The 23980-nt window shown below is 49.5% G+C and overlaps 1 protein-coding gene across 1 annotated transcript in view; it reads left to right on the forward strand.

The window, feature by feature from the left end:
* The window catches only part of LOC125726929 (zinc finger homeobox protein 4-like), a 74533-nt gene that overhangs the window by 33528 nt on the left and 17025 nt on the right, over positions 1 to 23980 (forward strand). The window contains exons 7-8 of the mRNA XM_049003403.1: positions 1011 to 1242; positions 22887 to 23009. Coding sequence (XP_048859360.1) covers positions 1011 to 1242; positions 22887 to 23009 — 355 coding nt within the window. The remainder of the gene's footprint in view (positions 1 to 1010; positions 1243 to 22886; positions 23010 to 23980) is intronic.

Consider the following 23980-nt stretch of genomic DNA (forward strand, 5'->3'; position numbering starts at 1 on the left):
TAAACTACACTCCATAAATATTTGTCCTACATGGTGTGGCCCCTTTCTGTCTTAAGAATGGTACTATACTTTCCTGCAATCCAGAAACCCGTCAGGCTAATCAGTGTCTAATTGGGCTGTGTGTGTATTTCGCAATAGGCTGGCATCCTGTCCCAGATGTGCCCCTGCATTGTGCCCTGCCCCCCTGCCCAGCATTAGTGGGTGGATGAATGGCTTGGGAAAACCCACGAGTCATATTCTGCATGTTGCCTTTGAGTTGATTCATCTCGAGCTTCGGAAGTGTTTCTCTAGCTTAAGTGCACCTTATTCCTAGCAGCTGACCCATTCGGGGCAGTGAGCTCGGATAAAACCAGGCATTCAAGCCAGGCTAATTGAGGTAAATTAGCATGAGAACGCGGGGCTTTAATTTTCCGTGGCCGTGCTGCCTGCATTGAGAGAAAGTGCTCTGTCCGTAGTCCGTATTCCTCCCAAATGAGGAAGATCCTCACTTTGCAGTCTGGCAGCTCAAGTCTGAGAAGCAGCCATTTTATTAGAATACCCGCAGCAGTAGGAGAGGACAGTCTATGTCTGTCTGTGTCTGTCTGTGTGACGTTACCCGCAGCAGTATGAGAGGACAGTCTATGTCTGTCTGTCTGTGTGACATTATCTGCAGCAGTAGGAGAGGACAGTCTGTGTGCCTGTGTGTGTGTGTGTGTGTGTGTGTGTGTGTGTAACATTATCTGCAGCACTAAGAGAGGACAGTCTGTGTACCTGTGTGTACCTGTGACAGACACAGACTGTCCTCTCCTAGTGCTGCAGATAATGTCGCACACACACACACAGACTGTCCTCTCCTAGTGCTGGGGATGGTCTCCTAATGGGGCCCGAGTCTGATAATGGTTGAGGGCACACGATGAAAGAGAGAAACACACAGTCACGCGCGCGACCAGACGCACGACACACATTGATCCCTCCTGATCCCTTATATCCGCCGCCTGACAACATGTATGTTTTCCTGACTTCCTCCACAGCACCTGCAGAAGCAGGAGAGTGCCCTGGACCCGGACTCCTGCACCTACTCCTGCATTCTCTGCGACTTCTCCACCCGCGCCAAGCTGGGCCTGCTGCAGCACCTCCGCTCCCCACGGCACCAGCAGGCCGACGGGCTGCGGCGGCTGCGGCTGCGGAGGAGGGGCGCCGGCCTGGAGAGCGACGACCTCGCAGAGATCTTCGTCGTCAGCGACCGCCTGCCCCGGCAGTCCGGTGAGTGCGCACTGCACCCCCTCCAGCTCCTTCCTCACGGGCCTCCTGACCTCCCCAAAATAAGCACGCTGTCTGAGACCCGGCATACACATGGGATCTTCTTTATGAACCGTTCCAGAGGCTGCTGGAAAGCCCTGGAAAGATCCCACAGTGAAATCCATCTCCTTCCAGTGAACCCTAACGTGGCTTTTCTTTACCAGACCGGTTTGGCTTCCATTTCTGTGCTCAGGGGCTAATATGTGTAACCAGTCTGTATAACTTTCGGAAACAAAAGATATTAATAGTTATGATTTGGCCGGTGATGTAAAACATGAGGTCCAGTCGGCTCGGTTGTATAACACTCTAGCGTCTGCGATGCTGGCCTAGGCAGGGGCTCGGCCTCTGCGTGCCGGATCTGACCTGGCCCTTTGAGCTCGCTAACACGTCGTGAATAACATTCCAGCGCCGAAACCCACCCTCCCTGTCCCTCCAAGCGTCCTGTTTATACGGGGAACCCAGAAGCAGAGGACAGTCAGCTTGAGAGCACATGCTGCCCTCCTCAGTGCCGCCCGTACACTGCGCGGCCAGGCGATCCGACCTCACGTCTGCGTTTACATCCAAACGACTGACGGGGATCCTGGGCGGATGAATCACCACTGGGCACTTGAGAAAAGATACTCTTATCAAATCTTCAAATGACACGTTTTCAGAGGAAATTTCAGGTCCAGAGAGTAAAAATCCAAACCAGGATTTTGTTTCAACCAACCAGTTGAACATCACAGACTCAGAGACTCAGCTGGTTGGATGAAATAAAATCCTGGTCTGGATTTGTACTCTCTGGACCTGAAATGTCCTCCTCTGCACGTTTTCCTTCTCCATTCATGAGACGTTTTAGGTGTGTATTTCCGTCATTTCCTGCTCCCAGTGACTTTTTTGCATTCCCACGTTTATTCTTATCACAATACGTCTTGTCGAAGATTAACCTTTTGTCAGCTCACTGATTAATTGGTCTTACTGGGGTGAAGGCAGAACAATCAAAAACCGACATGGAGCCGTGTTGATAAACTGAGAGGCTGTTCCTGATGCTTTGGGTTGTTTTTAGGTTTCCTGCGGGACTTGCTGCGTGTGTGTGTGTGCGTGTGTGTGTGCGTGATTAAAAACCTGTAATGTTTTACTTTGTGGGGACATTTTTTTGGTTCCCACAAGGATAACCTCAGTTTTATAGAAATCTGTGAATGCAAACAAAAAACTGAAAGTGCCAGAATTCTCGTATTTGGTTTGGTTACTTGTGGTTAAGGTTATGGCTGGGTTAGGGTTAAGTTGGGATTAGAGGGGTCGTCATGTTGGGATTAGAGTATTTCCCATACAAATGAATAGAGTCCCCACAAAGATATAATTACAAACCTGTGTGTGTGTGTGTCTGTCTGTGTGTGTGTGTCTGTGTGTGTGTATGTGTGTGTCTGTGTGTGTGTCTGTCTGTGTGTGTGTGTGTCTGTGTGTGTGTGTGTCTGTCTGTGTGTGTCTGTCTGTCTGTGTGTGTTTGTCTGTGTGTGTGTCTGTCTGTCTGTCTGTCTGTGTGTGTGTGTGTGTGTGTCTGTCTGTGTGTGTCTGTCTGTCTGTCTGTGTGTGTGTGTGTGTGTGTGTGTGTGTGTGTGTGTGTGTGTGTGTGTGTGTGTGTGTGTGGTACACGTGTGTATTTCCATGAAAGGATCTGAAGCAGCCTGTATTTTGGTTGTGCTCCAGTAGGTCATTTAACGCAAACAGATATGATCATTTTATCATCATCATTCTTCTTCTTCTTCTTCTTCTTATTATTATTATTATTATTTATATGTGCAGTGTTAGTTGTGACGGCAGAGATGATAACGCTAATAATATAATTAACAACAACAGGTGCCCCAGTTTACAACATGAAATAACTGGAGACTAAGGAGCAAAATAAAAAGGAAAAAAATTAATCTTTTTTTTCCTAATTATGGAAATTCACCTGCTTTCCCAGGCGAATGCAGCTCGTAGGTCTATCTTGCACGGTGCCGATAACCTCGAGCAGCAGCCTATCTGGTTTTTGTGTGGCCGGTGTGGAGCCCCGCCTTGCATGAGCTCTGCGAAAGTCGCTTCTGAATATTCAGGACACTCTGAAGAGCACAGTGGGGCCCCCTGACTGCATAAATTAATGTAGCACCTCTATATGTGTTGACATATGTCTTGAGCAATACAGGCGAAAAACTACTCAAATTTCTCTTCAACTCATATTTTTTAAATTTAGCTACCTGAAATATGTGAATGTAAGTGAACTCCTGACACTTTGATAGACCCTCAGAATGATTAAAAATATCTGTTTGTCAGCTATAAGATTATGAATGTTGAATAGTGTCACATGAACATGTTTTGCCGCTTATACATTTTGAGAGCCTGTGCTGATTTTTGGGAAATCTTCATTGTTTCCTGCGAAGCTGAGAATTAGCAGAGGGCGGGGGTGCATGGTTGGTAGAGTGAAATGTTACTTTACTTTTTCATTCATTAATCATTTTTCCCCTGATAATGAATATGTCCTGTTTTTTTTTTAGTAGTTGTGAACTTGTGTGTGAAAAAAAGAAACTAAATTCCACACGTTATTTGAATGTGATATTTGTCTCTACATTAGGAGTTATGTGGCCTGAAAATGAATTTACTATTTAGAAAATTGAGTTTATCGAGAAAAGCCAGTGTATATTACATTAAGTGCAAGTTAATATCTTGACATTTAGGGGGTTTTGGCCCCAGCCTTGCCCCGCCCCCAACTGGGCCCCAGCCTGACCCCGCCCCCCCAACTGGGCCCCAGCCTGGCCCCGCCCCCAAACTGGGCCCCAGCCTGGCCCCGCCCCCAACTGGGCCCCAGCCTGACCCCGCCCCCCAACTGGGCCCCAGCCTGACCCCGCCCCCCAACTGGGCCCCAGCCTGACCCCGCCCCCAAACTGGGCCCCAGCCTGACCCCGCCCCCCCAACTGGGTCCCAGCCTGACCCCGCCCCCCAACTGGGCCCCAGCCTGACCCCGCTCCCCAACTGGGCCCCAGCCTGACCCCGCCCCCCAACTGGGCCCTAGCCTGTCCCCGCCCCCATGGCCCCTCCCCGACAGCCAGCCCTGTGTGCCTGGGTGCTTTTCTTCAGTAAGTCGTCATTAGGGCCGCTGTGCAGTGGGCACCACCTCTCCCTGGCCTCCGGCTTCGCTGTAAATCATCCGATGGGCTCGCTCATGCATGAAGGGGCTCTCTGTCGCATCCGCTCTCCATCCTTCCTCCATTTTTTAGTACCACACGAAAAAAAAGAAGAAATGGAGATGGGAACCTATGGAGGCAATTATTTCTGAGAACACAGCAGACGTGCCCCCCCCAGCAACCTCGCATGTATTACAGGGGGGCGGAGGGGCAGCCCCCGTGACAGAGGGGGCTTAAAAAAAAGCTCCTGACTTTATAGCTCAAGCTGCCGTGGGACTGGGCAGCACTAGAGCAGGAGGAGGAGGAGCCATGAGGAGAAGGAGGGGGGGCCAGGAGGAGGAGGAGGAGGAGCCGGAAGGAGGAGGAGGGGGAGCCGGAAAGAGGAGGAGGAGGGGAGCCGGAAAGAGGAGGAGGAAGGGGAGCCGGAAAGAGGAGGAGAAGCCAGAAGGAGGAGGAGGGGGAGCCGGAAAGAGGAGGAGGGGGAGGCGGAAAGAGGAGGAGGAGCCGGAAGGAGACCTCCTGGTCTCTCCTGAGTACCAGAGCTCTGGGATGGTGGCGCCCGGGTTCGAGGAGGCGGAGAATAGCAGCCGTGTGCCGCATGCGTGTGAGAGACGAGGCGTATGTGCATGGCGTACCTCACACACATTACCCTTCACAGGTACACATCTCTTTCATTTGGCAGTTCTCTCCTTCGCCTCAGTACGTTTGACAGGCAGTCCGCGTTGTCCGTCTGTACCCCTGCACTGCCCATTCCTCCTGGTACTGCCATTTATGAATGATTACTACCAGCCGTAATAATCATGATAATTATCATTAGTATCACATGAAATCTAAGTTTAAACTCTGCAGGATTCCCTGGCATGTTACTGTTCCCTATCTTATTACGCCGTGCCACTCTGAGCTCACATTTTGCTGCAGTTTTTGGTGAAATGTAAAATGTCCTGCTTCCATAACAAGAATAACTCTTAACGATAACTCCGACTGGAAGAGAAATTTTGGTACAAATTGCTAGTGCATAATTCAGTTCAATTGTGTTTTTTATATACAGCTCTGGAAAAAATATTGAACCCATTCTGTATTTCTAAACAAATCTGAATTTTTAACTCCCGGTTTAATCGTGGTTCTGCTGGCAGAAGGCTACACTGAGTGGCTGGTTGCTTCCAGGTTCAAAATTTCTAAGACAGCAGTTCATAAGAACAAGGTGAAGCAGGAGACACTGGGAATGACCAGAAACCAGCCAGGTAGAGGGCAGAAGTGACCTTCTAACACCAGAGATGACCGTTAACTTATCCAACAGTTTCTCATGAATTGACCTTCAAAAGCAATGCAACACTAATAGGACAGTTCATATCAGGCTCCTAGAAGCAGGACTAAAGTCTTGGTAAGTTGGAAGAATATTAATTCAGTACAAAATAATGATAATTGTACAGTACTAATACAAGTAAGAACATATGGTACCGTTCTGTACCTTGAGCTGACAAACACCTAAAGCCACAAATGTTTTCATGAGCGTCCCAAAGTGATGCCTGCATTCATTATTACAAACTATTGTATTTAACCCAATTTTTTAATATAATAGACTTCATGGCAGTCCGTTCCTGGGTATGACTCGTCCGTAAGTCAGACATTCTTAAGCCAGGAACTGCCTGTATACAGTTTCAGTTTCCATGTCTTTTAAAAACATAATTAAAGATATTTTTATTTCAGCTTGTTAGTAATGCTTCTAAATTATAACCTCTTGCCATTTTTGGTCATTTAAAAATGAAAAACAGATAATATTTGCGTGATTACAAAGCCAAGCTCGCCTGAGAGTAAATTATTTGTAATTTTGTCCATGCTTCCTGAGACCACCACCGTCCTTTGATACAGGTAGCCAGCGAAGTGTCTGATACACTCTATCATTTGTGCCATTTTTCCTGCTTTCATGAATTGTGGCCCCATTGCAATAAACAACAGACAACAGTAATTACCAGCCGGGCTTCATTATGTAGCCGCACCACTAATGGTTTGGATTTTTGGGTTTAAATCTGTGTGTCATCGTCTTCCTATGCATCATGGCTGTTATGGAGGCCCTTAATTCTCTCTGCGTCCAGTAGGATTCTGTCAAATAAAATTCTCTAACAGCACTGAATTCATTATTATTATTTTAAGGATGCAAGATCCCACTTATTGCTGTAATTACATCAGTATACGCTGACTTCTTTATACAAAGCAGCTTAAAATTTCTAAATGATTTTATGCAGATGGATGTTACGCTCCAGCAGACCAGGTTAAGTACCCAGCTAAAAGGTGCCTCGGCAGGGAGCATTCTGGGACATGTAGTTCTTTGGGCCACGGGGCCCTGTCCTTTAACGCTACAGTGCGTGATGCACGTAGATGAGCGAAGAAAGAGGGTCTGACAAATGTTTACGGTAATGAAGACGACGGCAGCCTAATTACATTTGATATGAGGACTGAGGTGACAAGCTCATTTTCCAGGGAGCCCAACAAATCATATGAAATGCAATAGAGCTGCAGTAAAAGGTGTCACACACGTATTTACAAGAGCAGGCGCTGTAAAGCAGTCGATCATGTGACTGACGCTTGGAATGGATCATATGACGCATTAGGCAAAGCGCTGTTCGGTCTTTGGCAAATCTCCCATCAAAGTAAAAGTGACTTTGCGAGCCGCACGTCTCACAGGGGCAGATGGGGCCAGAACCTCACCCCCTGACCCCTCTTAATACGCTATCGCCTCTTGTGTGCCTGTCTATGAGCATATTTTTAATGTTGCACTCCTTATTTAGAGACATTTAGTCTTATTGCATGTAAATATAAACAATATAACCCAAAAAGGTCAAAAAATGAAAGACCCCCCCCATCCCTTAGAATTACCAATTTTATTTTTTGTTTGAGGGGAGGATTACTTTCGTAAGTAACGTATACAATATCCCAGACTGGATCCTGTTCAATGAGAGGATCCATTTGGAAAAGAATATTACAAAAGCCAAATTGTTCCCTTATGTTTTCATAGGCTGTTTCTACCCACTGGCAGTTATAATTACAGCTGCATAACTGAAAATACTTTACTTTGCCGAAATTGCGACAATTATCTGCATTAACATACCGAGTCCAGCCATCATTCTTATTTACAATACAAAGGCTGGCCGTGACACTCTGAGCTGCTTCTTTTGAACCTCGGCCTGTATCGGCTTTCACCCGCTCCTTTCGCTCCCAGCCTGTGTATAGTTCGCTCGCTCGCCCGCTCGCTCGCTCGCTCGCTCGCTCTCTCTTCCGGCCCGATGTATTTTTACCCAGCTGAAGTCGCGTCGCTTCAGGAGCTCGGCACTGCTGAAACTCGATACGGTTTTACCACGCTGAGGTTGCTCCTGAGTGTCGACTTGGGTTTGCTTTTGATGAATAGAGAGGGGGGACAAAAGAGCTTTATAAGGATCAAAATTCAGATGCGTTGGGCTGTCTAGCTCGATTTTATTGAAAATGGAATCATTAATCTAGTTTATTGGAATCGCAGTGCCTGTTGCTGCTTTGCCGTTTAATTACGGACGTTGGGAACTGGGCCACCTCCTTAATAGCTAGTAGATGTATCGATACCTGCTAAGTGATTACGATAAATATTAGCGTTACCAGATAGCTGGCAGATTCGTATGAATCAGCACAAGACGTGCATTTTTAAAAGCCGAAGCCTACAGCCATGTTTGCTGCACATGCGTGTGTGTACATATTTACAGGTAATTACGTGGCATTGCGGAGGTACAACGCAGAGATGCGTTCTGGCTCTCCGTCACTGGATGACGTCCCGTCTGCCCCTAAGCAGTGCAATGAGTTCCCCTCCTGCCCCAGTTGCCTTTGAAAGTCGGGCATCTGCCGATCCTCCCCCTGGGGAGAGGGGGGCCGTGCTGAATCTCATCACCCGTCAAAGCAGGACAGCCCGTTAGATGGGCGCTAATGCTGATTGAGCTCCTCAGGGGTGGTAATGAGTCCTGATGACCAGCTAAACTCCCTGCCCTCCCCTACACAGCTCTGTGTCCCTCCCGAGCGTGTCTCTCATCCACAGTCTCCATCCAGGGGCGTGGCGGGGTGTGACAGACCTGCCGGTGGGTGGGTTGTCTGTTGGAGATCAGCGGTCGCTCTGTGGATTCGGTTCCACTGTTTACGGGCTGATGAATTCCAGATACAACAGGAAAACACCCTCCCCTTCATCCTTTTCATCCTCCTCTTCCTCTCGGACTCAATCAGTCAGGGTTACATAGTACAACATGAGCTGTTAATCGCAGTCTCGTCCTCATGCTTATGAAGTACGGCGTCAAAGGCGGTGTCAACTTTGAAGTTCATTACAGGTGTCTTACATTCTCCCGGTTTATGATCTCTTAAAACAATATTTTTATTGCTTTGTCCCTTCCCCGCCACCCCACCCCCCCCCCCCCCCCCCCACACACACACACACACACACACACACACACACACACACACACACACACACTTTTCAAAGGTTCGCTTTGTATTTTCATTTGCACTATAATGAGAAAATGCTTTTAACAACAGTCTGTTACAGGCAGAGGTCGTTAAGCTTATCAGAAAATTAACTGGTAGCTATGGCGATGTCCGTTAAACTATGTGAATTGAAAAAAATACTTTTTTTTGGCATTGTTACTGTTATGTATAAACAGAACCAGGAGAGGTCAGTCTGAAGGCAAGTGTTATAACAACACTGGAAATCTGTCTTTAATCAGCTTTCGTCAAGCATAACTGCATTAAACATGATTCATCACAAACATTTTTACAAGGTTAGTTCATTTTTATGAAGGTGTGTGTGTGTGTGTGGATTATGTTTATATTGCATTGTGGGGCCCAAATGTCCCCCACAATGTGAGAAAAACCTGTTATTTGACGTTGTGTTTGACCATTTTTGAATGCAGTCAAAAAACTAAAAATGACAGAAGTCGCATATTTAGTTTGGTTACTTATGATTAAGGTCAGGGCTGGGGGGGGGTTAAGGTTAGGGCTGAGGGGGGTTAAGGTCGTCATGTTGGGATTAGGGTTTTACCCATAGAAATTAATGGAGTCCCCACAAAGATGTAATTACAAACCTGTGTGTGTGTGTATCTGTCTGTGTGAGGAGGGTTAAGCTTAACTACTTCCCATTTAACTGAAGTTTTCTGCACATTATGAAAACATTAGTATGGACGGCTTTGCAAAGACCACGTCTGGCTTCATGTGAGGTGTCTTGTACACAAACGCGTGTCACATGGTCATTAGCTCTACGCAGAATGAAAGGCGGCGATAAAAGTGGACGGTTCACCTTCACGTCAGACAAACAATGGCTGTGATACCTTAATGGCGAAAATTACTGCTGTCATCTTTTGATTTAGTTATAGCCAGGGGACAAGCAGTAACCAGTAACACAGTAACCCCCCCCCCCCCCCGTAATTTCGTAACCATTCTCTTCTGCTGTTGCTGGTTCTTCTGTTCACATCATTTTCCGTGACCAAAAGCTGGGGTGCCAAGCCCCCCCCCAAGCCTTTCACGCTCTGACCTTTGACCTGGGGGGGGGGGGATTTATGGGCCTGTAGTATGTGATTAACGGGCCGAGCATGTTACCATGGAATGATACAAAAGGCATCTCTGTCCATTTCGGTGAGGGCCGCTTCACCTGTCTCTCATAGCGAGGCTCCCTCTGCTTTTTCTGTCAGGGTCAGGGTTCCTATCAGGTGTCTGTCTGCCTCTGTCTGTCTGTCTGTCTCTGTCTGTCTGTCTGTCTCTGTCTGACTCTCTCTGTCTGACTCTGTCTGTCTGTCTGTCTGACTCTGTCTGTCTGTCTGTCTGTCTCTGTCTGTCTGACTGTCTGTCTGTGTCTGTCTGTCTCTGTCTGTCTGACTGTCTGTCTGTGTCTGTCTGTCTCTCTGTCTCTGTCTGTCTGACTCTGTCTGTCTGACTCTGTCTGTCTGTGTCTGTCTGTCTCTCTGTCTCTGTCTGTCTGTCTCTGTCTGTCTGACTCTGTCTGTCTGTCTGTCTGTCTCTGTCTGTCTGACTCTGTCTGTGTCTGTCTGTCTGTCTCTCTCTGTCTCTGTCTGTCTCTCTCTGTCTCTGTCTGACTCTGTCTCTGTCTGTCTGTCTGTGGCTTGTGGCTCACAGTGATTCCTGTGCTTCCCTTTTGCAGGGTTCTATGTTATTCTGATTTTGCCTTAAGCCCTCTTCTCCTTTGCTAATTTTTCAGTTCTCACCTGGCCTTACTTCTCCGACCTGGTGGGGCCGCCCTCTTTACTCCCCTTAGGTGTTGTGGGTCTTAAAGTGCCGAGACAGTTGGGGGTGGGGGTATTTATTTTGCAGCTTGTTTATCCCACAAGAGGCTTCTAAGGTGCCATCTTTAATTAGCGAAATTGCCACGTTTTACAAGGGGGCAAGTAGGAATTGAGGCTGAAGGGTTGTGGCGGTACATATTTCCAGCTTGTGGTGAATTGGACCATTACAGGGAAGGTTGCCTGGTGTTGGGTCGATCCGCTCCTTTCATGCGGGTCACGGCCGATTTAGTGACAGACATATTCACGAATCATTTCGCCAGCTTAGCCCTGACTGACGGTGGATAGGGAATGTTTGCTTTGGGTCGAGTTACTCGCCTGCCTTCTGGTGTGATGTCACTGAGTGATTATGAGGGCATTACCTGAGGATGGCGCAGAATGGCCTCTGGATGAGAAGCATACTTTCAGTTTGATGCCGATGCTCTTGTTTGCGTTGGGCTTTTTGGCTGCTAAGACAAAAGGCTGTTAAGGGCGTGTAAGGACCTTTTTCAGTAGTAAATGTCAGGCCTGTACACCTTCAGCAATGACATTGTTCCTTGTACTCTTTAATAAACCAGTCATAATTTAGCTTGTTTATAGACTTCGATTAAGTCTGCGATTAAGGCTGAATAAAATTGAAACATTATAAATTGACGCATATAAAACACCCTTTTCGGTGGTGGGATTGACTTATGTTGGGAGCACAACACCACCAACTTCCTGCACAATCTGCCAGAAATGACAAAGGAAGTCTACAGATTTCTGTTTCATTTCTGTCTCGTAACCGCAGCCGTGTCGCTCCGGCGGAATGTGGCCATAAAGGGAGCTTTGGCCCTTTATGGGCTGGTCACGTTCTCGTCCCGAGCCTTAGGCTTCACCTGTGGGCTTTGGGCTGGTCACGTTCTCGTCCCGAGCCTTAGGCTTCACCTGTGAGCTTTGGGCTGGTCACGTTCTCGTCCCGAGCCTTAGGCTTCACCTGTGAGCTTTGGGCTGGTCACGTTCTCGTCCCGAGCCTTAGGCTTCACCTGTGAGCTTTGGGCTGGTCACGTTCTCGTCCCGAGCCTTAGTCTTCACCTGTGAGCTTTGGGCTGGTCACGTTCTCATCCCGAGCCTTAGTCTTCACCTGTGAGCTTTGGGCTGGTCACGTTCTCATCCCGAGCCATGGAAAATTTTGACAGTGCTGTGAGATTAAAGCTTGCAGCCTATGGCATGTGGGTGATCATCATCCCAGGGAAACTTTCATCCCATTTTGGCTTATTTATTGATATTTTATTATAGCGATAGTGACTGGAATCTTTCACTACTGCCTTGGTGCTTTTATAATGCACAGTAATAAAAGGGCATGACTGTAGGGATTCTCTGTTTTTGTTATCAATGTGAATTTGTTTCTCTTATCTCTGGAATGCGGGGTTTATTCTTTTTTCTCTGTTTTATTGCCTTTTTTGTGAATCCATTAAAGGATGCAGATTTTGAAAGCAGTCTGCAGGCTGTCCTGTCTCTCCAGACTCTGATCTCTGGACAGAGCGTTCCTTTGTCCTGTTTCTCTAGATGCTGATCTCTGGACAGAGCGTTCCTTTGTCTTGTCTCTCCAGTTTCTGATCTCCGGACAGAGCGTTCCTTTGTCCTGTCTCTCTAGATGCTGATCTCTGGACAGAGCGGTCCTTTGTCCTGTCTCTCTAGATGCTGATCTCTGGACAGAGCGGTCCTTTGTCCTGTCTTTCCATATGCTGCTCTCTGGACAGAGCGTTCCTTTGTCCTGTCTCTCTAGATGCTGATCTCTGGACAGAGCGGTCCTTTGTCCTGTCTCTCCAGTTTCTGATCTCCGGACAGAGCGTTCCTTTGTCCTGTCTCTCTAGATGCTGATCTCTGGACAGAGCGGTCCTTTGTCCTGTCTCTCTAGATGCTGATCTCTGGACAGAGCGGTCCTTTGTCCTGTCTTTCCATATGCTGCTCTCTGGACAGAGCGGTCCTTTGTCCTGTCTCTCCAGATGCTGATCTCTGGACAGAGCGTTCCTTTGTCCTGTCTCTCCAGACTCTGATCTCTGGACAGAGCGTTCCTTTGTCCTGTCTCTCTGGATGCTGATCTCTGGACAGAGCGTTCCTTTGTGCTGTCTCTCCAGACTCTGATCTCTGGACAGAGCGTTCCTTTGTCCTGTCTCTCCAGATGCTGATCTCTGGACAGAGCGGTCCTTGTCCTGTCTCTCCAGATGCTGATCTCTGGACAGAGCGTTCCTTTGTCCTGTCTCTCCAGACTCTGATCTCTGGACAGAGCGTTCCTTTGTCCTGTCTCTCCAGATGCTGATCTCTGGACAGAGCGGTCCTTGTCCTGTCTCTCCAGATGCTGATCTCTGGACAGAGCGTTCCTTTGTCCTGTCTCTCCAGTTTCTGTTCTCCGGACAGAGCGTTCCTTTGTCCTGTCTCTCTAGATGCTGATCTCTGGACAGAGCGGTCCTTTGTCCTGTCTCTCCACTTTCTGACCTCCGGACAGAGCGTTCCTTTGTCCTGTCTCTCTAGATGCTGATCTCTGGACAGAGCGGTCCTTTGTCCTGTCTCTCTAGATGCTGATCTCTGGACAGAGCGGTCCTTTGTCCTGTCTTTCCATATGCTGCTCTCTGGACAGAGCGGTCCTTTGTCCTGTCTCTCCAGATGCTGATCTCTGGACAGAGCGTTCCTTTGTCCTGTCTCTCCAGATGCTGATCTCTGGACAGAGCGTTCCTTTGTCCTGCCTTTCCAGACGCTGATCTCTGGACAGAGCGTTCCTTGACCTCGGTCGTCCGTGTCATATGAAAGCGTTTGGATTAGAACAGAAATTCTTGGGGAATGGACTCATTACTTTATTAATCATTAATTGGGAGTTTCTCATAGCCATAAATGTTTCCATTAACCTTTGCTGGGGGAATAGACGTCCTCCATCCTAGTTGAAGTCAAGGCCTTTCAGAGGAGAGCTCTGGGCTGTTCGTCAGGCTGGCGGTGAGGTGCGGACTCTGCACCGAGCTCACCGCTTCTATGTTTCTCCTGGAGGTGTCGCCGGAAAGGAGCCGAGCCAGATACCCTCACGATTCTTCTCCCCAATGGCTGGCTGTGTGATGTTGCCAGCGGTGCCGCCATTGCTCCGTCTGCGCTCTGCAAAGATCACGTTGGGCTGGCATGTTCATGAAGGAGTAATGGGTGTTTTGAAAGCAGGGGCCTCAGAAGTGCTCGAGGGGGTCAGAGTTTTAGGCTTTCATGAAAGTGGGAAAGTGATTATCAGCACTGTGAGGTTTAGACCTATTTGAAGCCGCCCTGGTTCAACCTGGTCCAGCTTAGCCACGCTCTCCCTTGCTTCCTGGCGAGGGTCCAACATGGTCCAGCTCGGCCATGCTCTCCCCTACTCCCTGCTCTCTGGCCAGGGTCCGACCCAGTCTGGCTTGGCTGTTCTCTCCCCTGCTCCCCATACCGCTTATCTGCCTTAAAGTATATCTCTGGGGATGATTATCTGTCACTAGTCATCACTGAAGCACTTCGTTATCAGCACAAAAACAGCTGAGGAGGTTTATGGCTGGTTGACCAGCCATGGGGGAGGGGAAGCGGTGATGGACGATGGCAGGAAACCCATGACAGGATGGTGGAGTATGGTGAAGCAGTGCTTCTCAACTCATCCTTGGTAAGTGGGGGGGGGGGCTGCAATGGTGGGAAACCGATCACTGTATGGTGGAGAGTAGTGAGGTATCGCTTCTTAAGCTAGTACCTACTTGGTTTGGGAGGAGGGGAGGTGATGACAGACATTGGCAGGAAACCCATGACAGAATGGTTGAGTTCGGTGAAGCAGTGTTTCTCGACCCACTTCTTGGGGGGGGGGGGAGGGGGTGAAAAACATATCAAAATGCTGACAGGTTGAAACAAATTAACATTTGCTTAATTGCTACACACATCGCAGCAGAATTAATTATGGCCAGAGATGAGATGTCTAAATTAGACTCGGTACATGTGGATGTCACCCCCCCCCCCCCCCAACATGGATGCCGGCTGGCACAGAGCAGCGTTTGTCATGTGGTATTTTTAGTCTTGCCTTACTGTCAGCATTAAAAAAATTATATATTTCTGCCCCAATAATAAAGGCAATGGTGAGTTTAATGGCTTGTTATGCGTTAGTCACATAGTGTGGAGCATTGAGTGTGGAGCAGCCCCTAAAAGGCCCGTCTCCCGGTCTCAGGCTGCGTCACCTGGGCTCAGGCTGCGTCTCCCGGTCTCAGGCTGCGTCACCTGGGCTCGGCGCAGTTGCTGGGTGTTAATAAATCAGCAGACTGTTGGCCCCTTGATCTCGCACACGCACATGCACACGCGCGCACGCATGTTGACGCACTTGCGGGCCAGTGAGCCAGCGGCTTGCTGCATCATTCACACGCTCTGGCTGATCGAAGCGCAGCTCGATAGTCCTAAACCGGTTACCGCCCAAAAGATTTGTCTTACAAAACCCTGAAAACGGCCCTGGGCATCCATACATTGATTTTTTTTTTCCTCCAGCGTGGGGGATCACCTCTGGCTTTGATGTAACACAGTGTGCGTGGGGGGGGATGGGAGGGTCAGAGGGAATTCCCAGTCGATAGCTGGGGCTGCCCTGCCTGTGTGTCTGCCCCTGTGCCCGCCCACTCACCCCCACCCACGGTCCCGCTCTGCTCAGCCACACATGCAGAGCTGTGGACTCTGGTGCACTGCAGTCACAGTTAAGTTATTCTTACATTTTTTTCTTGTTCTGCCCTAAAGAAAATTGCTCAAGTTTCTGCTGCTGCTGAATTTATGGTATGTTTTTAAAATACAGATTGCAAATATTGATGATGATGATGATGATGATGATAATAATTATGTAGTTTTATATTAGTAGTATTAATATTGTAGTATTGTGCAATTAAGTGCTGTGATAAAACATTCCTAATGAATGTTTAGAGCTGACGGATTGTGTGTTGGAGTCGATGATTTGAATTGCGCTGATATTTCGGCAGCGGTATGAGAATCGGAGAGTAACGGCACAAAAAGAATCACCCACTTTGGAGCGAGATTGTGGAAGTGCCAGATTGTTGCTGCAGGGCCGTGCTTGCTAATCATTAAATGGCAATTAACTTAATTAAATTCATGATTATCAACTAACTATATAAAAATGTCCCCTGTGGAACAGCGCAGATGACAGCTGTGCCGTCTCGCGTCGGGTGTTTGCTGATGAAAGAACAGAGACCCCGGTGTCCAGCTCTCATGGTAAAGGTTCTTTAAGGGTGCAAGTAAATAAAGTGGCTGATGCATGGATTCTTCTCTCCAACCAATAAGAGCCTCTCAGAACCCCCTTTCCATCATAGTCCCCTAGGCTCTCCAGCCAATCAGAGCCTCCCACACCCACCTGTTCATCATAGTCCCCTAGGCTCTCCAGCCAATCACAGCCTCCCACACCCCCCGTCCATCATAGTCCCCTAGGCTCTCCAGCCAATCAGAGCCTCCCACACCCCCTGTCCATCATAGTCCCGTAGGCTCTCCAGCCAATCAGAGCCCCCCCACACCCTTCGCAGAGTCAGAGCCACCCAGTTCCTCTCTTGCCCTTCATTTCCTTGATGTGATAGGTTGGCCTTGAATGAAAGTGAGGCCTAACGACTCGTCATGGGGACTCTGCTCTGGAGTCGTTTCCGTGGCTGTGGGCCTCCTGGACCAAATTGCATCGTTAGCCTAATGGCTTTCCCGATGCTGCGATGATGCTTGTCACGATAAGCGCCAGATCGTTTTCTGCTGTCAGCTGTTAGCATTTCTACTGCGCCACACTTTTGATGCTTGAAATGGCCAGATGTTTAAAACATCAGCCATCTTGGCCACCACTAAGAGCTGTGATAATCCTAATGCAATCCTCTAATTAGGACACAAATTAAAATCGACCGGCTGGCTGAATCAAACTTAGCTGGGTCTGCTTAGTGTCAGTTTTCCCCCCTGTTTAATGTACCCTTCTGACATGTAAGAAATGGATTTAAATAATGTTGTTCGAAGGAGCCAATACGCCTGTTCTGTATCCACTGCTGATCTTCAGCTGTGAAAAATTAAACGTTTAATAAGCACGTTCATTTTCGCAGTCCGACACCGTTAAAACGTCCCCAACCTGGAAGCCATCTGTTCAAGAGTGAATCAAACACAGCTTGCGGGGAGACCTTAGATGACTGACCCAACCGAGAACCTGGGGAGGAGGGCATACAAGGTTGAAAATGACAGAATGTATATGGTATATTAGAGGGATTTACCCTCCTAGAAGTGTTTTAACACACAGATCTGCGGGACCCCCACAACGTGTTAGGAATTGAACCGGTCCACAGATCTGACCAATAGGAATGTAGAAGCTAGTGCCCCTCCCCCTGCCAGCGGAGGCTTGAGCAACCTTTAAAGGGGTGTAAATTGTAGACTTTAATCTGCTATGGTAACACTGTACCTTTCAGATGTCTCCATGCATAATTAAATTTTACAGCCAGTATGCTGTTCCAGCATCATCTCCCCTGACCTGGTCTGCACAGAAAATGTTCTAATCACTGTGAGCAGCAGGAAAAGGTTTTTTTTTAAGGAATCTAAGTCTTAAACTGCCATTGATTAAATGTTAGGTGATATACTTGGGCTGGCAGTGTTGTTAGAGACCCCCGTAGCTAAGGGCAGACACTTTACAGGTCCGGAGGATCAATACCGCAGATGAAGATTTCATCCATCAATGAGCCCCTGAAGCAGAGGGTGCCCGTTACCTTATTAGGGCGAACAGGGGGCTGGCCCACCAAACATGGCAACTGATTGGCTATGACGGCAGTGCGTGTAATTATCGGGCGGGACATTTCCGCCGATAAAGTGCTTTTGACTTACCTCGAGGGGAAGGTCGATCTCACCGTATCCGCTGGTTTTGGTGGGCTGAACTGGTGGGGTGTGTGTCTTTTAAACATTTACACCATGTCTGCCCTGCTCTGGACCGGTGATGTGTTTCAGTGAGATTATACCCGGGGTGATTTAAAAGACATGAAATTGCGAATCGATGATGAGTCATTTAAATATCGATGTTTTTTTTCCCCCTCCTGAAACCCCCCCTGAAATACCAGGCCACTGCCTCCTTATCTGCAAGCACTTCCTTAAACTGGTTAATCGTTCAACGTCTCCTTTCATGTAAATGCAGCTTGTACTTTTATCCTGCAGTCTGAATGCTTTAATATGCATGTTCCTTGTGGGTCAGTCTGTGTTTGCAGGTTATTCTCCTGTTCGGACTTCACACGCAATGTAAATTTTATCACTCGATTATTTGCATTTTGTAATAATAAGTGTGATTCCTTGAAACCTTCATTGTTAATATTCAAATGCCGAGCACTTTGTAAAATCCATCACACCCTGTATGTTCTTCTTTGAATGAAAGAAATGGGGTCGCTGCAGGTGAAATTGGAGATCCCCCCCCCCCCCCCCAGCCTGTGAAGCTCACGGGCTTTGGGCATGTGACTGTCGCTTTATTAATACCCTCCCACTCATGCTCAGCGGCTCCTCTGATTGGTCACTGCTGAAGTGATGCTGCGAGGCCTCCTTGATAACCTCTCAACAAGCCATGGAGACCTTCTCTCGCGGAAACCCAGGGGGGCTGGGGGGGGGGCAGCGTATACCTGCTTCATCCAGCCTCCCTTTTTCTTTTTTCCCATATTTTCCGAACTAGAAGCAGCAAAATGCTGGCCAGGGGCTCAGGTCACGTTGGCGGACGCGTGTGAAATTCCCCGCCCTGTCTGGCGTGTGCCGCCGTCGCGGCTGCCCAGGCAGCTGTTTACGATTGGCCGAGGATAAATATTGGACTGAGAATAATGGAACCAAAGAGAAAAGGGGGGGGGGGGGGGGCGGGCAGGGGGTAACCGACAGGAGTCTCTTTAAATTGTTTTCGAGCAAAGCCCAAGCCATTATGTCTAACACAAATGCTTTAAGGAGGGGGATGAGATGCAGGTGTTGCGGTTTAAGCTAAGGGAACCGTTGAAAAGCTATTTTTGATGTTTTGTTTAATTTTTTTGAAGCATATGTAAAACCTATAATCCTCGTACGTCAGGTGTCGCCCTCAGCGTGAGACAGTGGCACAGGAAGGGGTTTCAGCATTGGACGCAGTTGTACTTGCGATCAGTTTGCCGTTTTTTTTTCGTTAAAAGGCATCGGGGGCAGCTTGCGCGTGTCAGTGGGATCATGGGCCTTTGAGTGAATTAATGAGGGGCTTTGGCACCCCCAGGGGGTTGGGGGGTGAATCCCTTCTGGAGGATCCGTCCCATTGCGAAACCTTGAAATGATCAGCCTTTGTCTCGCCTTAACCCAAAGTGACTCTTCAGGATTGTGAATATTCAGATTTTGGGGGGAAAAGGCTAGAAAAGAAAAACAGAAAATGGAACGTTGCCCATTAAATATGCGAAGCAAAGCGAAAAGAATTAAAAGGAAAAGACGTACGGTGCAGGATGTGGGAGCTGACATCCGGCAGCAGCCATGCAGTGCTCTTTGTGTAACTTCAGCAGGACGGTCCCTGCCCAGTGCCCTAATGTGTACAATATGGCCGCCGGGCCCCCCCGCATCCCCCCCGCCACTGCCGAGGGCCCATGTTTAGTATTTTAGACACGCTACATTAAAGGCATCTGGTTAAGATCTAAATGCTTGTTAAATACGCTGACATTTGGGGAAAAATAGGCATGGGGGGTGGGAGCCGTGTGAGGGCTGGGGGGGGGGGGGGGTGTTGAGGCTCAGCCAGCCAGCAAAGGTCACTTTCCTGAAGGTATTACTGCCACCCCCTTCACCAGGAGCAGCACGGGGTCCCCGATTCCAACAAGGCCGACGGTAAAGCGGCCGGCCGGCCCGGAATGCCAGGATCGGCAAACGCGAGCCACAGCACCACAGCATGTCACGCCACGGCGACTCCGGTGACTGATCATTGCCAGAATTCCACAAATGGAATAAAAAAAAATAAACAAATTCCAACATATATCAGAATAAATATTTATGTCGGAACAAATCGCCTTTTTGTTAACACTCTTATTTAGGAGTTGCCCGCCGAATCTGCCCGCCGAATCTGCCCGCCCTGACATTAATTAACCAGCCGCATGTAAAATACGCAGCCGGCCGCCTCAGTGAATATATTAGCGGTGTAATATTCAGTGGGTCAGTCTTTTACTGGGTTTTTAATGGCGAGCTCTCGCAGTTACTGTGCCCGTGGGAGTCGCTGCGGGACCCTCGGCCCTGAGCTCATCCATAACCTGTCCCTGAAGGACACCGCTTAATGAAACAGGAGACCTACGCTCACCTACGCCAGATTATTGGAAGCTGCTTCCAGATCTTTCCATACTGTCCTCTTGGCCTCATGAATATGAGAACAAACAAGTCAGTCCCATCCCCCGACCGGAGAGACCTTCTCCATTCGGCTGCTCTTTTTAAGACCGTGCCTTTTTTTTGTCGTACGTTATTGAGGTTTTCTCGCGTGATCTGACGGTAGCCTGATGAGCCTCTGGTTTTTACTTCTTGCCTGTTTAAAGCACACTTTCCTGATGTAGGTTTTGTGCTGTGACTGCCTTAAGGAGCACAGTGTGACCTTCAAAGGTTGCTGGTGTTGTAGCTAGTGTTCTATAACGATAATGTTTTTGTGTTCTTGTAGAGGCCTGTGGGGTCCCGCCTGCAGAGGCCCCCCTCCTCACCAAAGTGCAGCTCTCGCCTGGCGCGCCTGGGGTCACGCGGAGGGCGGGCACAGTGATGATGTATAGCTAGACATGTCTGGGAATTTCTTTAGCACTTGAAACGCATACCAGATCCGCGGAAAACCCTGCCGAGTCTAGAGAAGAAGGAAAAAAAAAAAGAGAGACCGGGTCTGATAAGACCCAGATGATTATCGTCCGTTTTTACCATCTTCATAATTTTCCTTTTTCCGTTGCCGTGACGAGCGGCAGAGTATTAACGCATTCCATGGCGGCTTTAAAAGCGGCGCGCTTCCCTGAGCGGGGGCTGTGTCCCGGGGCCTTTGATGGATCTGCTTCCCAGTCGAGCGGAATGGGTCAGTAAATCCAGCCGGAGTAACAATACCGAGGTAGTGGGGGGGGATGAGTGAACGGGGAGGGCTAGGCTTCGGAAAGGGGGAGGGTGCAGTGTGACACGTGTGAATCCGAGGACTTGGGGCCTGATGCCTAACCCTAAGACACGGCGCATGTGGGGTTAGCAGCGGCCGACTCCAGTGTGCGGGGGGGTGGGGGGGGGGGGATCAGAGGCCCCCAGCTGCACGGCCCCATCGCATCGACCCTCTGTGAAGAGGAGACTGGCAATCAGGAGTGACAGGGCCTGGAAAAAAATAATGCACCCTCAGCCTCCCCCCGTCCAACACCCCCCTACCTTCCCCCCGCCTTCGTCTTCAGCAGGCATTTCTTTTTTTCCTTCCTTTTTTCTTTTCTGATTTCTATTTGCGATAGGCTCAGGGTGGGGGATGGTGAGCGAGCGGGTGGGTGGGGGGTGGAGGGGGCGGGGCAGGCACTGCCCATTCTAGCATGAAAATGGAGGCTCCCTCACCGATCTCCTGCATTTTAACAGCCAGTAGAGTAAAGCGATCGAGGGTCGTGCCACAGCGCTGCCCATGAGACCCGGGCGCCCCTGCGGAGCAGCATCGTGCCCCTGCTGCTGATCGCGGTTTCTTTTTTTTTTTTGCCCCATACAGCTGTTGACAGACAGAATTATTAATACAGTATCAGGAGTGGCTTCCCTGCATCCTACTTTGGGTGTAATTTGGTTTGGGCCCTGAGCTCGCCTGTCCCCTTCGGGGTGTGCCGGGTTAATCATGTCACCTCCCAAAACGGCGAAGGCCAGCTGCTTACCGACTGCTGACTTTGAGTGATTGTATGCAAATGAGCCCCTGACCTTTCTTCCACCTCCTGGCCAATCTCTACGCTTATTAAGGCTCTCGCCGCTGATGACTCCCAACGCTTTCAGCCATATTTCCTCCCCTCTTTTCAATCCTCACCTTTATTGAATTCCTACGCCGGTCTCACTGCGTCTCCCTGCTGTTTTTTTTTTGTGATGGCAGCCCTGTGCGGCGCCATTTAGGGGGAGGATGAGCCTCGCTATCTGCTCTCGCTCAGACTGCTAAAAATTCATTAAAATGTGACATCGGCACGGTGAGAGATGAATGATCCTGGGATGAGAGGGAGCAGCAGGCCTTCCGAGGATTAGCACGGCCCCGACCTCGCGGCTAACAGCGTAAACAGATTAATCCGGCAGTGGCGCAGGCGTTAAGATGGGTCCGGGGCCACCGTTGGCGGGCGCTAAGTCGGGTCCGGGGCCGCCGTTAGCGGGCGTTAAACTGCGTCCGGGGCCACCGTTAGCGGGCGTTAAACTGCGTCCGGGGCCATCGTTAGCGGGCATTAAACTGGGTCCGGGGCCACCGTTAGCGGGCGTTAAACTGGGTCCGGGGCCACCGTTAGCGGGCGTTAAACTGCGTCCGGGGCCATCGTTAGCGGGCATTTAACTGGGTCCGGGGCCACCGTTAGCGGGCGTTAAGATGGGTCCGGGGCCACCGTTGGCAGGCGCTAAGTCGGGTCCGGGGCCACCGTTAGCGGGCGTTAAACTGCGTCCGGGGCCATCGTTAGCGGGCATTAAACTGGGTCCGGGGCCGCCGTTAGCGGGCGTTAAACTGGGTCCGGGGCCACCATTGGCGGGTGCTAAATCGGGTCCGGGGCCGCCGTTAGCGGGCGTTAAACTGGGTCCGGGGCCACCGTTAGCGGGCGTTAAACTGGGTCCGGGGCCACTGTTGGCGGGCGCTAAATCGGGTCCGGGGTCACCGCTAGCGGGCGCTAAGCCGGCCCCAGGGCCGCCGTTAGCGAGCGTTAAACTGGGTCTGTGGCAGCCACCAGCGGGCTTAAGCCGGGCCCGGTGCCACCACCAGCGGACTTAAGTTGGGTTTGGGGTAATGCTGCTAGCAGACGTTCCAAGTCTTCCAAGCCAAGTCCAGGCCCACCGCTAGCAGGCATTAAGCTGGCTCCACTAGTGGCAATTAATCTATTTACACTGTTATTAGCATAGTATAGTGCCTGATTCTTTTTTTTAAGTACTGTTTCTTTTTTTTAGTATAGTGTAGTAGAGCGTAGTATAACAGAGCAAAGTACGGCATAGTATCCCAAAGACACTGACTGCTCTGTGCATGAGAAGGTGTACTTATCCATGTATTTCTCTCTGTGTTTAGTTGCAGAGGAGCTGGACGGAGACACAGATGGACCTCCTCAAACTGCAAACCTGACAGCGGCTGATGTCAAAGACTTCAGGGAGAAAAACAGCAAAGATGGCAAAAAAGCTAATAAAGAATTCCGTAAGAAAAGGCCTCCTCACATGTCCCTGTCGCGTGTCCCTGTCTCGTCTCCTGCCGCATGTCCCTGTCGCGTGTCCCTGTCTCGTCTCCTGCCGCGTGTCCCTGTCGCGTGTCCCTTTCTCGTCTCCTGCCGCATATCCCTGTCTCGTGTCCTGCCCCGTGTCCCTGTCTCGTGTCCCTTTCTCGTCTCCTGCTGCATGTCCCTGTCTCATGTCCCACCACATGTCCCTGTCTTGTGTCCCTGTCTCATGTCCCTGTCTCATGTCCTGCCCCGTGTCCCTGTCTCGTGTCCCTTTCTTGTCTCCTGCCGCATGTCCCTGTCTCGTGTCCCTGTCTTGTGTCCTGCACCGTGTCCCTGTCTCGTGTCCCGCCCCGTGTCCCTTTCTCGTCTCCTGCCGCATGTCCCTATCTCATGTCCCGCCACGTGTCCCTGTCTTGTGTCCCTGTTTCATGTCCCGCCACGTGTCCCTGTCTTGTGTCCCTGTCTCATGTCCCGCCACGTGTCCCTGTCTCATATCCCGCCACGTGTCCCTGTCTCGTGTCCTGCCGCTGCTCATGCTAGCAACTTCACACTGACCTACTTTTAATCATATCCCTCAGACGGCATAGATTCAGATAAGCTGAAGTTTATTAAAGAATGACCTGTGAGATTATCCTTTTCATCAGATCCATTTGAATGCTTGTCTGCTCATTTCCTTTTATTAATCTATGCCACACATGTTCTTTGCGTGATGGGTTGCCAGCTCCATTGAGGTGGTCTCAGAGCTGTGGACGCCATATTTTGAGGGACCCTAGGATCTGTATTGGTCTTCTGAATAAGCCTCATTCTTCTAGCTAGCAGGACCAACATGGTCTTCTCACTAGAGCCTCTTATTCTAAGCGCAGGCTAGCAAGAAACCTTGACCTAGCCTTTGAATACCACCTAGGGCTGTGTGCATGTGATTTGGTAAATTGGACACCCTGCCCCTGGT

Source organism: Brienomyrus brachyistius, unplaced genomic scaffold (genome assembly GCF_023856365.1).
Source record: "Brienomyrus brachyistius isolate T26 unplaced genomic scaffold, BBRACH_0.4 scaffold79, whole genome shotgun sequence".
Classification (NCBI taxonomy): Eukaryota; Metazoa; Chordata; class Actinopteri; order Osteoglossiformes; family Mormyridae; genus Brienomyrus; species Brienomyrus brachyistius.